General features: G+C 37.9%; 1 protein-coding gene across 8 annotated transcripts in view; it reads left to right on the top strand.

The window, feature by feature from the left end:
- The window catches only part of SLC9A9 (solute carrier family 9 member A9), a 685705-nt gene that overhangs the window by 293231 nt on the left and 376739 nt on the right, over positions 1–15735 (top strand). For all 8 annotated transcript variants that reach the window (XM_068546052.1, XM_068546049.1, XM_068546048.1 and 5 more), the window contains one exon: positions 10718–10833. In XM_068546052.1, coding sequence (XP_068402153.1) covers positions 10718–10833 — 116 coding nt within the window. The remainder of the gene's footprint in view (positions 1–10717; positions 10834–15735) is intronic.

Raw genomic sequence — 15735 nt, 5'->3', positions numbered from 1 at the left:
ATCTGTGGTATCTGCTAGTTCTGGTAAAATCTCTTTAGGAGAAAACTGGCATTCCAGTCCTGGATCCCCTACCAGCCGGGTTCAGTGTGACTTTGACCAAACCACTAAACCTGGGTGAGTCATGGTTTTTATATTTTTAAATAAGGATTCTGAGTTGAATAATTTTTTAAGTTTTTTTTTCCCCAGATCTGAACAACTGGTTCCAAAGTGTTTCAGTTTCACACCTGAGGAAAAATGGTGGAGCAAATGCTGTGAGGCGGTAATAGGCTACTAAGCTCCTTGTGACGGTTACTTCATCTGTGAAAGTAGGATAATGGAGCTTGACTTTATGTACCTCCCAGGAAGGGTGAGAGCAAGTGAGGCAACAGTCATGCGTGTGTTTTTAAAGATGAAAAGTAGTGGCTAAGGGCCTAACTGTACAGGGCAGCAGGGTCCTCTCTTGCTGCTTTAGCCTGGATGAATTTCATAGTTGGAGATATTTTGTACAAGCTCATTTGTTATTAATCAAAGATTATATGTATATATCTGTATACATATATGTGTATGTATGTGTGTGTGCATGTGTATATTACACATACACACACACGTATATACACATATCTGTACTGCCAATCAGAGCTTCTGAGTTGATATAGTTCATCCCAAAGCAAAGAAATGGGTTGTTTTATTTAACAGGCATAGTATTCCTTTAACAGACATGCAAATTTCTGCTAAGAGTAAAAAAAAAAAATTTCAAAAGAAAAGCTTGAAGATACCCTTTATCACTTTTGAAGACTCAGTAAAACTTAGCAGTGACCAGCCTCAGATGTGATGAGACCAAAGCAGTCACCCAAGCTCTTTCCCTGTGTCAGTGAAGGGTGGGTCTCTGTACCTAGGACAGAAGTCTCCGTGGAGCTATAGATCAAAGGCATAATGGAAGTCTGTTAAATTTTACATTTTACTGGGAGAGACATTCTTTCACTCCCTCTTCCCCACCTCTTTTTAAATTTTCTTCTACAAAGAGCTCCAGATTGGAACTGAGAGGTAACAGTACCTTGAATCTTCATATGTTATTCAATAAGCCTCATCACTCATCCACAAATCAGCAGGGAGGCCAAGTCACCATGCAGTGGGTAGTAAGTATTAGGTGCTTATCTGTATGTGAACCTGTATTAACTGCATCTCAGGCAAGCTCCGTGTGTGAATTCAAAGCGCTGCCTAGAGTTTACCATTAGAGCCAGAATGTGTACAAGTGTCTCAGTGATTTTGCTTAGTTAGCAGCGTCCTCATTTAGGGTCTCCTACTCAAAGTGTGGCATGAGACCAGCAGCATCGGCACCTGGGAGCTCATCAGAAAGGCAGAATGGCAGGCCACACTCTCCTGGCTGATCCTTAGGTGATTGGTCTGGACACTAGAGACATGATGTGGTGATTTAGAACACTTGGTCTAGATCTGGCTGCATAGTGGAACAGTGGAAGAACTTAAAAAAATACTAATGCCTCTGTCCCACCTACAGAGATTCTGATATACTTGGTCTGGGATGTAGCCTGGGCATCATGACTTTCCAAGCTCCTATGTGATTCTAATATGCACCAAAATTTGAGAACCGTTGAATTAGACTATATAGTAATTCATAGTGGAAGAATCCATCACATTAAATTACCCAACTTTCATTGTCCACACCTCATGTGTTGCCACCCACTTGCTTTGGTGGCCCATGTTAACTTTTCCTTAGTGACCACCCCTTTACATGACTACAACTCGTGTCTGACCCCATTGGTCCTTCAAGAAATATGCACCTCCAGTGCTTTCTTCCCCCAGACCATAGTTCTCCTTTCCTCCCCTGAGCCCCATATCCCTTTAGCTTTCTTACCAAACTTGTTATTTTTCACTTAGTAGTCCAGTTATTTACACAGTTAGCTTGTCCCTTCTCTAGGAGCTATTATCTCCTAGAGGGCAGAAGCCGTATCAGATTCATCTTTGTAACCTTTATTATCTAGCAAGGCTGGGTAATATGTGCATAGAATGGAGATGGGAACAGAGAGGGAAGAAGGCAGAACAGTCCAGATGTGCTGTCTTTCTTCAAATTAGTCAGGCAAGATAGGCACACAAAGAATGCATGAGTGGAACTTAGGATCTGGATGAAATAAAGAAGAGAGATTTGGTAACCACATCAAAGGGCGGACAGTGGGGATACAAGTTGAAAGAGGAATGGCAGCAAGAGAGCAGTGATTATATCCAGTAAGTATTAGGCATGGTTTTCTGAAAGGAGAAGGCAGGGTGCCCAGGTTGTAGAGAGAGAACTGAGATGACTCAGAACACTCTAAGGGCCAGGCATCCCTGGCTGCTGGCGTAGGCTGACAAACTCTGCAAGGGAGGTTGTCATTTAGGGTACCTGATGCCTTTAGTGAGTGTGACTGACTCCCACACTGCCTTCATTGTTCCTCTCAGTCTTCTCAAAAGCAATCCTCTTTCACCCCTGGATGAGCCAGCGTACTCCCAGAAAGTGGATCTGAGTAGACACGCAATTAGGATGCCTGGTCACGTTCTCACCTGTGTGTAGTTCACCTTTCAGTAGATCTCAACTTCTTACTGCATTTCAGCATTGTGACTTCTGCCCATTCCATATTCATGCTTGGGATTTATATCACATCTCCTCCAAGAACTGTGAAGCACTTAACAGGAGGGAAGCTTGTTTCCCTGCAGGCAACTATGTAGGTTGCTATAGGGCCTCTGGGGAGGTCCAAGAAAGTGACAAGTTGACAGGAAAGTAGGCAGTAGAGAGTATGTGGAAAAATGGACTCAACTTAACTTTGTTCCAAGGATCCCAAGGTTGCAAAGCCTCAGACCCCAGCCATGGTTAAAAAACAGTGTATTTCATCACAACCTCCTCTCTGCACCCTTTCCATTCTTGAAAAGACATGGTGACCATGTTTTCTTCTAGGCCCATAGGAAGCCTGATATAGAACTGACTTAAAGGGAAAATCATGGAAGGTATGGTGCTTTCCAAACCCTCTTACAGCCAAATTTATGCCGAAAAGCAAGGTCTTCAAGGCATACCTAACCCTTAAAAAGCTGGTCCCATTATGTATCATGCCAAAAACATTCTTTCAGAAACAAAGAGTATAGTAATTGACTTTTAAAATTTGGGAAGCCAAGGCAAAGATATCTTAAATTTTCTACTCAGTGTCCAATACTAAAAAGTAGAAAGGAACATATATTTAAATCTCATTTCTATCCTTAGCTGGATTTCCTTGTCTGTAATATAAGATTCCTGATGGCTGACCAACTGCTGTGTGTGTGTGTGTGTGTGTGTGAAGATTTAAAAAATATAGAAAATGCACTCACATGGGAGCTCTACAGAGTAGGAACTCAAATGTTCATATGTTCATTGCCTTCCTCCTTCCCCATTTTTATTCCTAATACTTTTATTCCTTAAAATCTCAGGGCCAGAGAGCCACCTACCCAATGACAGTTCAGCGCCTTGAAAAGAATTAAAGTTCCATGGGGTTGGCAGCCAAGAAGAAAGTAGGAGAGTAGAAGCCATGGGGGTACAGTTGTCTTGCTGATGGCTGTCGCAAACAAAATTTTTGAGCGGTCAAATGTTCTGGCATAGAATTTCCCAACCCTGACACATGCATTTACGCCCCTGACAATGAACCCTCCCCTCATCTCTCCTCTTCCTCCTACCCCCACCCCCTTCCCTAACCAGCCTCCTCTTTCCACTTAGGGACAGAAAAGTTGGATACAACCTTTCCCTTCCTCTGATCCTCTCTCCCTCTACCCCTTTCAGAGGAAAGAGGTTTAAGGGCAGGCAGTCTGCACTCTTCCTAGTTGCTGGTACAAGATATCTGATAGAGGAACTGGGCAGGAGCTCACTTGTCACCATAGCAAAGCTGAGTGGGGCTTCACCCGATCCCCCATTTTCCTTTAACGTGCCCACAAGCCACCCAGTTGACTCCCTCATCCTCCTCTTCTCCTCAGCTTTCACTAAAACAGAAGGAACAAAGTCTTGGGACTGGTGGGAAAACTAGAACGGGCCAAGGGGTCATCTAGTGTATGAAATCTTAGCACCTGACTCAGCTACAGCAGGGCCCACGGGCTTCGTGGGCTTCTTGGGGCCGAGCAGCCCACTCTGGGTGCTGAGATAAAGGCCATAACTAGAGACACAGTTCAGTCAGGACAAGCCTTTCCCCTCCATCTCTGCAGTGGTGGCAGATGGCAGATGGTTTCCTGGATTGCTAAAGGAGAGGTTTCATTTCTTTGTCCATTGTGTTTTTATTGATCCGAGAAGAAACCACCTTCACTAGGAACAGTTTTGCATTCTAGGGGAAGAAAATCAGTAGTTTGGGCATCTCACGTATAGATGGGATATTGCTGGCAGTCTCCTTACTTGAATGTATATTTCAGATTCAGCAAATATGCCACCTTCCTCTCAAAGCCTTTCCTGAGTCCCCAAGAGAGCTGCTTCTCCTCTGTGAACTCAGTGCATTTGATCTGCAACTCACCTAGGACACATAACACTTTCTATCACGTATTCTGCTTTTGTAGGTGACTTGTCTCTCCCTCCTGAGGATGGAAACGATGCCTGACTTATCTTTGCATTTCTCATAGGCCTCAGTAAAGGCTTTTATGATATTAAATACTATATATATAAATATATATATAGAGAGAATTTACTATCATATATATGTATGAGTTTATATATATATTAACATATGTGTGTGTATATATATATATATATATATATATACACACACAAACTGAGAAACAGTGACAAAAGAGGAGAATCATTTCTTTGATACCCATAGGAGCAAATGATCCTACAGACCCTTTAAGGCCCATATAGTTTCACCTAAAATCAGACTCACCATCTCATGCCGCTACTCTTGACAAAGCAGAATTCTTATTTTGTAACTCCTGTTTGTGAGCACCCATGAGATGTGAGCGTCTTCACAGCTTCTTCCCCACATCTTTAAGATCAACTCAAGTCTCACCCTAAACCCCCTTCTGGAGACAGACCTGATTTCCCTCATAGCCAAACCTCCCAAAAGGATGGGTATTTGCCTGTCTCAATTTCCTCATTTTTTCCATGGGCTCTTCAAGCCATTCTAATCTCGCTTGAGCTCCCACATTCCTAATGACACTAAATGAAAGGGCTCTCTTGGGCACATTCAATCCTATGTACCATACCCTCCTTCTTGAAACACTCTTCTCTTGACTCTTGTGGCACTCTACCAGATTTCCACTCATGTCTCTGTTGACCAATTCTTTGTATCCTCTTTTCCTCATCATCTCTACCTCATCTTCAAATGCTGGAGTTCCCAGGCCTCAATCGTGGGCCCTCTTCCGCTTTATGTTCTCTTCACACTTTCATTCACACCCAACTCTGAATACCCAATAGGCTCACCAGTTCCTCAATCTCAACATTTCTCTAGTTGAACGTGTAATCTTTCCTATTAAATGGAGTCCCCCTTTATTGTTCCCAGCTAATAGAAGTGTGCACATGTGCAATCTGTACTTCTCTCCATAGGACTTAACCACAGTACTGTTAAAATAATAAATTATAAATTAGCTATTAAACATCTGGCTCACCCAATAAAATATAAGCTCCCTGAGAGGAGGAATTATGTCTGTTGGTACTTATTTGTTGAATGAATGAGTTAATGAGCAAATTAATGAATGCATGAGTGAATGAATTTGGCTAGAAGACCTTCCCAATTCCATCCATCCCAACATTAATAAATTATGAGTTCTCTCATGGAAACAGAGAGCAGATTGGTGGCTGCCAGGGGCAGGGGGCAAGGGGGAGGTGGGAGAAGTGAGTGAAGATGGTCAAAGGGTACAAACTTCCAGTTATAAGATGACTGGGGATGTAATGTATACCATGGTGACTATCGTTAATAATGCTTTCTTGTATATTTGAAAGTTGCTAAGAGAGTAGGTCTTAAAATTTCTCGCCACATACAAAAATACAACTGTGGGGTGATGGATATGCTAACTAACCTTATTGTGGTAATCATTTTGCAATATGTACATATATCAAATCATCATATTGTATACCTTAAACTGACACAATATTATATTTGAATTATATCTCAGTAAAGCTGTAAAGAAAAAGAATTTATGACTTCTCTAGTGGGGTATTGCCCTTGAATGCATGCCCCAGAAAAAAAAAGAAACTGTGAGATTGAAACTATCCATAAAATGTGAACAAATAAATAAAGATGCTTATCCAGAGGAAATGTTTGAGTATAGAAATCAGCAATTTAGGTGCAGATTATAATCTTTGTTTTGCTTCCAGAGCCTGTTGGTGCTGGGCTTTCCCAGTGCAGAGTGAGGTCCACGTAATGGTCTGTTTCACAAGCTCTCACAGGCAGGAATGTGGCTCTTCTGACAGTTAACAGGCCTGGTCCACACAGCTGTTTCCAAACTGACAGCAATTCCCCTTGCATATCTCTAGCAATTCAAAAAACTGCTTTTTCCAGTAGATCTATTCATAGCTTGATCAAGACTATTTTTAAAAAAGAAGATGTATTCTTTTTAAAAAATACTGAGAGAGACTAAGATGGCATACTTAAAGATCATCCAAGCAATTGAGCCTTCTGGAACTTTCTGTTTTGAAACATTTTTGCAACATGCCTTTAGGTGTGGAGCTTTAATAGTGTGAAACAAGCTCATGAAATTTAAAATCAGTACGTGTGTCACAAACACTCAATAAAGTGAGTATGTGGAGCATTGTGTAGGACATTTCTTCAAATTCTCTTTTACCCAGTGCCTTCTATAAGTGACATGACTGCCATCCTGTGAAACTCTACTCTTTGAAGGCGGGTCATGGATTTGCACCTTTGTATCCTCTGTAGCATAAGCACTCTGCTTTTTAAAGAATGGCACTAAGTGGGTATTTGTTGAAATCAGTGTTATCAGCAATTTTGCTTTTTATATGGCAGTTCTGCTTCTGTACATCCCTGTGACCTGGGCTGTCCCTAAGCACAGGCTGACCCCAGAAGGACATCTCACTTGGGTCCACCATCTTCACAGCATTGCATGCACTGGAATTCACTGGCTTCCCTCTCCCCATCAGACCACATCTTTCCTGTATCCTGAGCCATCTGAAATAGTTTCTGTGAAGTGCTGATAGAACATACCACCCTGTGAGAATGTGGTGGTTGCTAATGGGTTCATTTTTTTATCCTCCCAGTTAATATAGTTATAATTAGTTAGTTATAATAATGTAGCAACAATAACAATAGCTATTTATTTTTTTAAAAAGTGCCTGTCACATAATAGATACACACTAATTATTGACATTATAATTGTCAGTGACAATGACCATTGTTATTGGTAATAATAACAAAATGATCATACTGAGCTCATACTGCACTGGGCTGTTTCTGTTTTTCTTGCTTTTTAAGGTATTATCTCAAGGAAGATATTGGAATTATAGTTATTTTGTGTTCAGGGGTTGATTTGGAGTAAACAAATCATTTACTTTCTTTTTTTAAAAGAACAAACTGTGTGTATAGGGGTATGTGTGTATGTGTGTGCCTGTGTGTGTGTGTGTACATGCACATGTGTTTCTCTTGATTTCAAAACAATTCCGAATCTTTATAGAATGGTGGTTGCGTATGCAGGTTTTGGCATCCAACTGCCTGGGTTCAAATCCAGCTCTGTCACAAGCTAACTTCTGTGACCTTAGGCAACTTACTTAACCTCTCTGAATCCTAATTTTCACCTTTGTAAAAAGGAATAATTATAGTACCTAACTCAAGTATTACGAAGATTAAATGACATAATGAATGTCGTGTCACATAATAGCACTCACTAATGTACATTGTTATTTTTTTGTTATGACTCTTATTTAGAAAGAACTGAAAAATGCAGAATAGGAAAAAAGAAAATAGTCACATGTCATTTTATAACCACTATTAACATCTCAGACTATATGCTTCTGATCTTTTTCTGTTTATATGTGTGCTTAAATGTATTCAATTTTTATAAAATTAGAAATTATTATATATTACCACTTTATAATTTGCTTTATCAATTTACTTTTCTATGCCTAATATACACTCTTGTATATAGTATTAATAGTTGCATATTAGTTCATTATATGCGTGTTCAGTAATTTATTCACTGGACATTTAGATTGCTTTGAATTTTTCACTCATGAATAGTAATAATTTGAAATAATCTAAATAACTTCTGGTGCGTATTAAGATTAATTTCTTGGCAAAAATTCATAGAAAATCATTTAATAAGCTACAGAATATAAAAAATTTAATACTTTTAAAATAAATTGTCAAATTGGCTTTTATAAAGACTTTAATTTTATTTTCATCAAATATATATGAGGCTTCTAGTTTCCAAGTAATCTTCCCAAGCCTGGGTAATATATATGCATGCATATATTTTTTTTATCTTACCCAATCTAATGGCTTCTGTAGGGCAATATGGGGCAAGTCATTTTAATTCTAAGCCTCAGATTCCTAACTTGTAAAATTAACTAATGGGTAGAGAATTCAGAAATATAGTCATAGGTCATAAAGTTGATACTGATTCCAGAGCCTGTGCACGCTCCATATTGGAAGTGTAGCTCAAATGAGAAAGAACTGTGGTGAAGTCAGGTTAATGCCAGGTGAGGCTGAAGGGATGACTATTGGAGAGCATTTCCCTGGTAATGTTGTGACTGTCCAGAAAGTCTCAGTGTTCATCAGACATGCAGATTCGAATTCAGAGGGTGATGTGGATAACATATATAATTAAAATCTATGATTATATTTATTGCCATCTGCCTTGCTATAAAAGACATGCTCCATAAGGACAGGGATCTTTGTCTTGTTCACTGATGTATTTTAAACACCTAGCACAGAGCCTGACAATAGTAGGGGTTCAGTAATAAACATCTATTGAATAAACAAGCTGAATGACTCTACTCTTAACCTGTCCAGAGGCTGCACACCCTGGTAACCAGCAGAATGCCCTCCCCAAGATAAGTGTAGGTGAGCTGTCATGATTGAGGCCTCTTCCCAGAAACCATTGCTGTGTCGCATGACACAGGCTTTCTCAGATATGTTAACACTTGCAGCCTAGTTAAGATTCAGCCTCCCCTGCTAAAATCCACACGCTTCACAGCAATATTGGGTCTCTGCTCGAACCCATGTTGGCTGTCTTAATAGTTCAACTCATGGGTAGTAGTATTTCCAAGTTCTTAGTGATACTCCATTGCTGCGCCTTTGTCCTACATAGAACAACCACCTTATGGACTAGTTAAGAGTATGTTGCATGAGATAACATATAATGTACAATATAGAACTGTTCATGTAGGCAATATGATGTAGTAATTAAAAGCCCAGGATCTGGAGTCAAATGCCTCAGTTCAAGTCTGGGTTCCACAATTTAATAGCTGTGTCACCTTGAGCAAGTTATTTGATCACACAGTGTTCAGTTTTCTCATCTGTAAAATGCAGATAGTACCTACCTTGTAGGATCAATGTGTGGATTAAATGAGTTAAAACATGTGAAGAAATAGATATAGAAAGTGAATATTACCTATTTTGATAATTACTATTAGCAGTAATAATCTCATTGAGAATTTACTATGTGTCAAAACCCAAATTTATATTACCTCAGATAATCCTTAAAACAGCTCTGTAGACTAACCATAATTGTTATCCCTACCTCAGAAGGTTTTAGTAATGCCCTAAAATCGCATAACTAGTAAGTGGTAGAAACTGGATTTAAATGCAGGTGTGTCTGAAATATTCTCTCATAGAGAAATTTTTCATAAGAGAATTTGAAATATCCACATTCTCACTGTCATTAAAATTTCGAATATCTGATTTCTCGTCTTTTTAGTCATGCTCACAACCCTAGAACATTTTTCAAGAAACTAATTTAAATACGTGTGAATATCTAAGCAACAGTCTATTTGTCTGAGAGTCAGTGGTTTCTAAGGACCCTTAACAGTCAGTTTTAACGATTCTGCCATGGTCCAGTTCACCAATTTTTGTGTTTCCTCCACTAGGATTTAAAAAAATCAGTCAATTAAATAATTAAATACAATTTAGAAGCTATAGGGTGGCAAATGATGACCAAAACAGATAATTTGCTCTCCATGGGTTTGGTAAACATAATCTCATGAAAAGAATAGCTTTCTTTGCAAGATCAAAATGTAACCATGTCAGGATTCATTTTCAACTGTGTGTTGAAGTTACAGGTGCTCTAAACCTAACAGTGATTCTCTACCTGGTGTGGAAGTGTCCTGACACCACCAGTAGTGGAGACTCATCTATTGTAAAGTAACTGGTTGACTGAGTGCCTGGTGAGTGGCCAGTATCCTTCTCATCACAGTGACAGACTTGAAATTTGAACCCTTTTCAGACACCCTAGCAGACAAAACAGTAAAACTGAAAAGCAATCCATTTACAGATGTCAACCCAGCCACTATATTTGTGGGTATGACTTGCTATGCCGTATTTCACAGATAACTTTTTATATCCTTGAGATTTGTTTTCACTGAAGTACACTATAAAATGTTCTTTTACCTTTTGCCAGGTGAATAAATTGTGATATTTGGTACAGTGTACTGAGAACTAGCATGGCTACAAATCGGCAGACTAGTGGTAATTTGTGCATCATGCTTATTCAGGAAGCCCATTAGAATGTCAGCTATGATGGCATGGGTTTACACAGGATTCAAGTTGATGTTTGAAGATCATATTTTTCTCTTCAACAGGTTAATTATGTATGGCTTTGTGAAGGCTATGGTATATGCTGACCAGCTGAAAAATGGAGACTTTCACTTCACTGACTGTTTGTTTTTTGGTTCACTGATGTCTGCTACAGATCCAGGTAATTGCCCAAATAATATGTTTCCTTCTTTCTAAGAGTCAAACATTTAAATTGAATTTTTCTCTAATGACCATCACCCGAGTCTACATAATAATATTCCTTATTCCTTTTCACTTGCAGTTGACATATCTGTTAGTGATTACAAAAGAAAAGAAACAGGTGAATATTCTAACACCTCTCAAAAAATAGTTCTGAAAGCAATTTCAGTAATGGGAAAGACTCTTTAAAATTCATTACTGTTTATTTCTGTAGAATATGTAGCCATTTTGAGCTGTGGTCCTTAATTTCTCTCTATTTAACTTTCTTCTTTCAAAAATGCTCTATTGAATTAAATTGTTTAAATTGTTTACTATGTAATGTTTTAAACATATTAAACGTAGGGAGAATAATAAAAAGAATTGTCATATACCCTTAAAATTATCTAATTATGATGATTATCAAATATGGCCAATGTTTTTATGTATACCCTTCTACACTCCTTCTCCCTATGACTGAATTATGTTAAAGCAAATCCTAGACAGCATATCATTTTATTTGTAAATGTTTTGAAAAATGACCATTGTCATTATGAAACCTAAAAATATTAATAATCTTTTTTAATATTGTCAAAGAGCTAGCCTCTGTTCATATAGCCCCAATTGTCTTTTTGTCATTATCATTATTAGTTTGTGTAGTAATTTGCACAAATTAGGACCCAAATAAGGGCTACACATTACAATTGATGGATATGACTATTGAGTTTCTTTTAATCTATATGTTCCCCTTCCATCTTCTATTTTTCTTGTCACTTATTTGTTGGAAAAAAAGGCAAATTGTCTCGTGGTTGAATTAAATATGGTTGCTTAAAATGTTCCTCTAGCTTCTGTATTTCTTGTAAACTGATGGTTAAATCTAGAGGTTTAATCAGGTCAGCGTTCATCTTTTTTGGCAAGATTACTTGCTTGCTATGAACTCTATAGCATCACATCAGGAAGCACATATCGTTTAGTGACTCACCTGTCAGCCTGATCCAACACACTACTGAATTGCTACTCCAGCAAAGACCACCAGAACACACCTGTAGTTGAACAAGATGTGTTTATTACATGTTGTAATGAAGAGAATGCTCACCAGAGGAGCCATGAGACATCTCAGAGAGTGTTAGAAAGGACTTGTTATAGGACTTGGGCTTATGCTTGGTGATTTTAGGGAAGGCTTAAGGAATTGGGGCTTTGCTCTGGATTAGATGCTGTCAGAAAGCATGAGTGATTGGGCATTTTAGTAAGTCTTATCTGGCAGGAGGAAAAACTGAATAGAGCCTAAGTCTACAATTTGTAAAGAAGCAGCGCCACTTATAATAACCAAGATAGGGATGTTGTGGTTTGGACAGTGTTCATTTTTTGTGTTTAGATGTGATTACACGGTAGGCTTGTTTTTTGTCTTGATCCATCATGGTCACAGAGTAAACTTGTCTGATGTTTTCTGTGAAATTGTTTACACTCAACAAGAGAACAACAAAGCCCAGCTGATAGTACCAGGCCAGCTCCCGTATACTAGGGGCTGCTCTTCTCTTTCTTAGAATGGCCCTCTGACCAGCAGTATTGGCACCATGTGGTAGCTTGTTTTAAATGCAGAATCTCAGGCTCAACTCCAGAACTACTGAATCAGATTCTAGAATTTAATATCCTCAAGTGGTTTATATGCACAGTAAAGTTTGAGAAGCGCTTACTGTTAGATGTCCCCATTTTAGCTAATGGCTTTAGTACCTGTTGATGTTTATGCTTAGTCTAGTATTTGTTAGGGGTTACAAACTAGTGGTATGCTAATTCTAGCCTACATTTTGCATGTATTAGCTGGTACTCTCCTGAAAGAAGCAGTTTTCCAGATCAACTATTTGAGTACCCTGTGATAATTATTTGAACAAAAAAATCAGGATAAATTATTTATTCTTTTTGTTTATTTACTAATATTCTAATTTTCAAAATAATGAGTTGTTTCTCTATCATCTCCCACATATGATCAAGGAGGTGGTTTGGGGCTTTTTTTAAGTATCATATCAACACATGGATTTAAACATAGTTGATATGTTTCAATCTACTATTGTATTTATACTTTTTGATCAAAATAGTCCATCTTTTTTTTTTTTTTTTTTTTTTTTAAATATTCCATCTTTGACAACTGGGAGCCTCTTCAAGTTTCTCCTATATCCTTTTGCCACAAACCCAATAGTCTTTCATAGATTTCTTCTTTTGGAGCAGGACTAAATGTTCCAACCTTATTTTGTATGTTTCCTGTACCCTGACTTAGAACCAGACATTTCTCTAAGAAGACTTGGTTCTTTCTAAGAGGGAAATTTATTTAGAGACCAAAATGTGAGCACTGGGTGTTTTCATTACTATTGTATTGGTCGTTGTTTCTACATATTTTTATTTGTTTTGAAGGAGAAATAATATCACAAATTCATATTAATATTGTTACTGCCAATTTAGGATTATAGAAATTTAACCTAACTGCTTTGAATTTATTTTGCATTTAAATTTTTCTTCTGCCTATTTTTCTTCTTTCTATTACATTAATATAATTTCTTACTTCCTTTAAATATATATATTTTCAAATTTACAATACACATATTATTACTAAAAATATGATTATTGAAAACTGCTTAGGTTTCATTGTGGTTCTTTTTAACCTTTGTGTATATGCCACTAGGATGAACAGTTAAAAATTACTCTGTTTTAAGAGCTCTTGAAATAATCCTCTGTGTGGGTAAGCCACAAGTCAATTATACAATAATGTTTATTTCATTTTGCTTTTAATTTTTGTTTTAAAATTAGATTAAATATCTACAGAATTGCAAAATGAAAACCATAGGACAAAAGAAGAGAAATCTAGCTTCTAGACCTGTCCTCTCTATCCTAATTTTTCAACCATTTTGGTTGGTTTTTAGTTTACGCTTCTATTTTTATTTTTTTAACATCTTTATTGGAGTATAACTGCTTTACAATGTTGTGTTAGTTTCTGCTGTATAACAAAGTTAATCAGCTATACATATACATATATCCCCATATCTCCTCCCTCTTGCATCTCCCTCCCTCCCACCCTCCCTATCCCACCCCTCTAGGTGGTCACAAAGCACCGAGCTGACCTCCCTGTGCTATGCGGCTGCTTTCCACTAGCTATCTATTTTACATTTGGTAGTGTATATATGTCAGTGCCACTCTCTCACCTCATCCCAGCTTACCCTTCCCCTCCCCGTGTCCTCAAGTCCATTCTCTACATCTGCATCTTTATTCCTGTCCTGCCCCTAGGTTCTTCAGAACCATATTTTCTTTTTAGATTCCATATATATGTGTTAGCACATGGTATTTGTTTTTCTCTTTCTGATTTACTTCACTCTGTATGACAGACTCTAGGTCCATCCACCTCACTACAAATAACTCAATTTCGCTTCTTTGTATGGCTAATATTCTATTGTATATATGTTCCACGTCTTCTTTATCCATTCACCTGTCAATAGACACTTAGGTTGCTTCCACGTCCTGGCTATTGTAAATAGTGCTGCAAGGAACATTGTGGTACATGTCTCTTTTTGAATTATGGTTTTCTCAGGGTATATGCCTAGCAGTGGGATTGCTGGGTCATATGGTAGTTCTATTTTTAATTTTTTAAGGAACTGCCGTACTGTTCTCCATAGTGGCTGTATCAATTTACATTCCCACCAACAGTGCAAAAGCGTTCCCTTTTCTCCACACCCTCTCCAGTATTTATTGTTTGCAGATTTTTTGATGATGGCCATTCTGACTGGTGTGAGGTGATACCTCGTTGTAGTTTTGATTTTCATTTCTCTAATGATTAGTGATGTTGAGCATCCTTTCATGTGTTTATTGGCAACCTGTATATCTTCTTTGGAGAAAAGTCTATTTAGGTCTTCTGCCCATTTTTGGATTGGGTTCTTTATTTTTTTGATACTGAGCTGCATGAGCTGCTTATATATTTTGGAGATTAATCCTTTGTCAGTTGCTTCGTTTGCAAATATTTTCTCCCATTCTGAGGGTTGTCTTTTTGTCTGTTTATGGTTTCCTTTGCTGTGCAAAAGCTTTGGAGTTTCAGTAGGTCCCATTTGTTTATTTTTGTTTTTATTTCCATTTCTCTAGGAGGTGGGTCAAAAAGGATCTTGCTGTGATTTATGTCATAGAGTGTTCTGCCTATGTTTTCCTCTAAGAGTTTTGTAGCGTCTGGCCTTACATTTGGTACGCTTCTATTTTTAAATCTAAGCAAACAAACATGAACACACTCGACTATATACTACTGCACACATGGTTCATCACCTTGCTCTTCTTTACTTAACAGTATTTTGAAGAGTAATCCATAGCAACATATAAAGAGTTTTCTCATTTTCTTTTATAGCTGCAGAGTACTCCGTAGTTTATTCAACCAGTTGCCTGTTAATGGACATTTGGGTTCTTTTTTGTCTTTAGCAATTATTAATGGTGTTACAGTTAATAACTTTAAAATTAATAGCTTTCCACATTTTGCTCCTGTTTCTTTGGGATAGATTTGTAGAAACGGGTTAAAAGGTATTTGTAATTTCCTAGATGCCAAATTCCTCCCCATAAAGTTTGTACCATTTTGCATTCACACCAGCAACATATGACAGTATCTGTTCTGTACAGCCTTGCCAATGCAGAATTCTGTTACAATTTTGAGTTTTTGCCCATACAATAAGTGAGGATTTGTATCTCTCTGTGGCTTGACTTAAGATTTCTCTTAATATGAGTAAGGTTGAACATTTGTTCATACGTTTAGGGAACATATGCATTTTTTTTTCTGAAAATCAAATGTTTATAAGATGCCCCTTTTCCAGTAACGTTGTTGGTCTTTTATTTTTCATGCTTTAGAAGCCCTTAATATACTAGGGATATT

This window comes from Eschrichtius robustus, chromosome 6 (genome assembly GCF_028021215.1).
Source record: "Eschrichtius robustus isolate mEscRob2 chromosome 6, mEscRob2.pri, whole genome shotgun sequence".
Classification (NCBI taxonomy): Eukaryota; Metazoa; Chordata; class Mammalia; order Artiodactyla; family Eschrichtiidae; genus Eschrichtius; species Eschrichtius robustus.
Note: the sequence above shows the minus strand (reverse complement) of the source record. Positions and strands in the feature narration are given on the sequence as shown.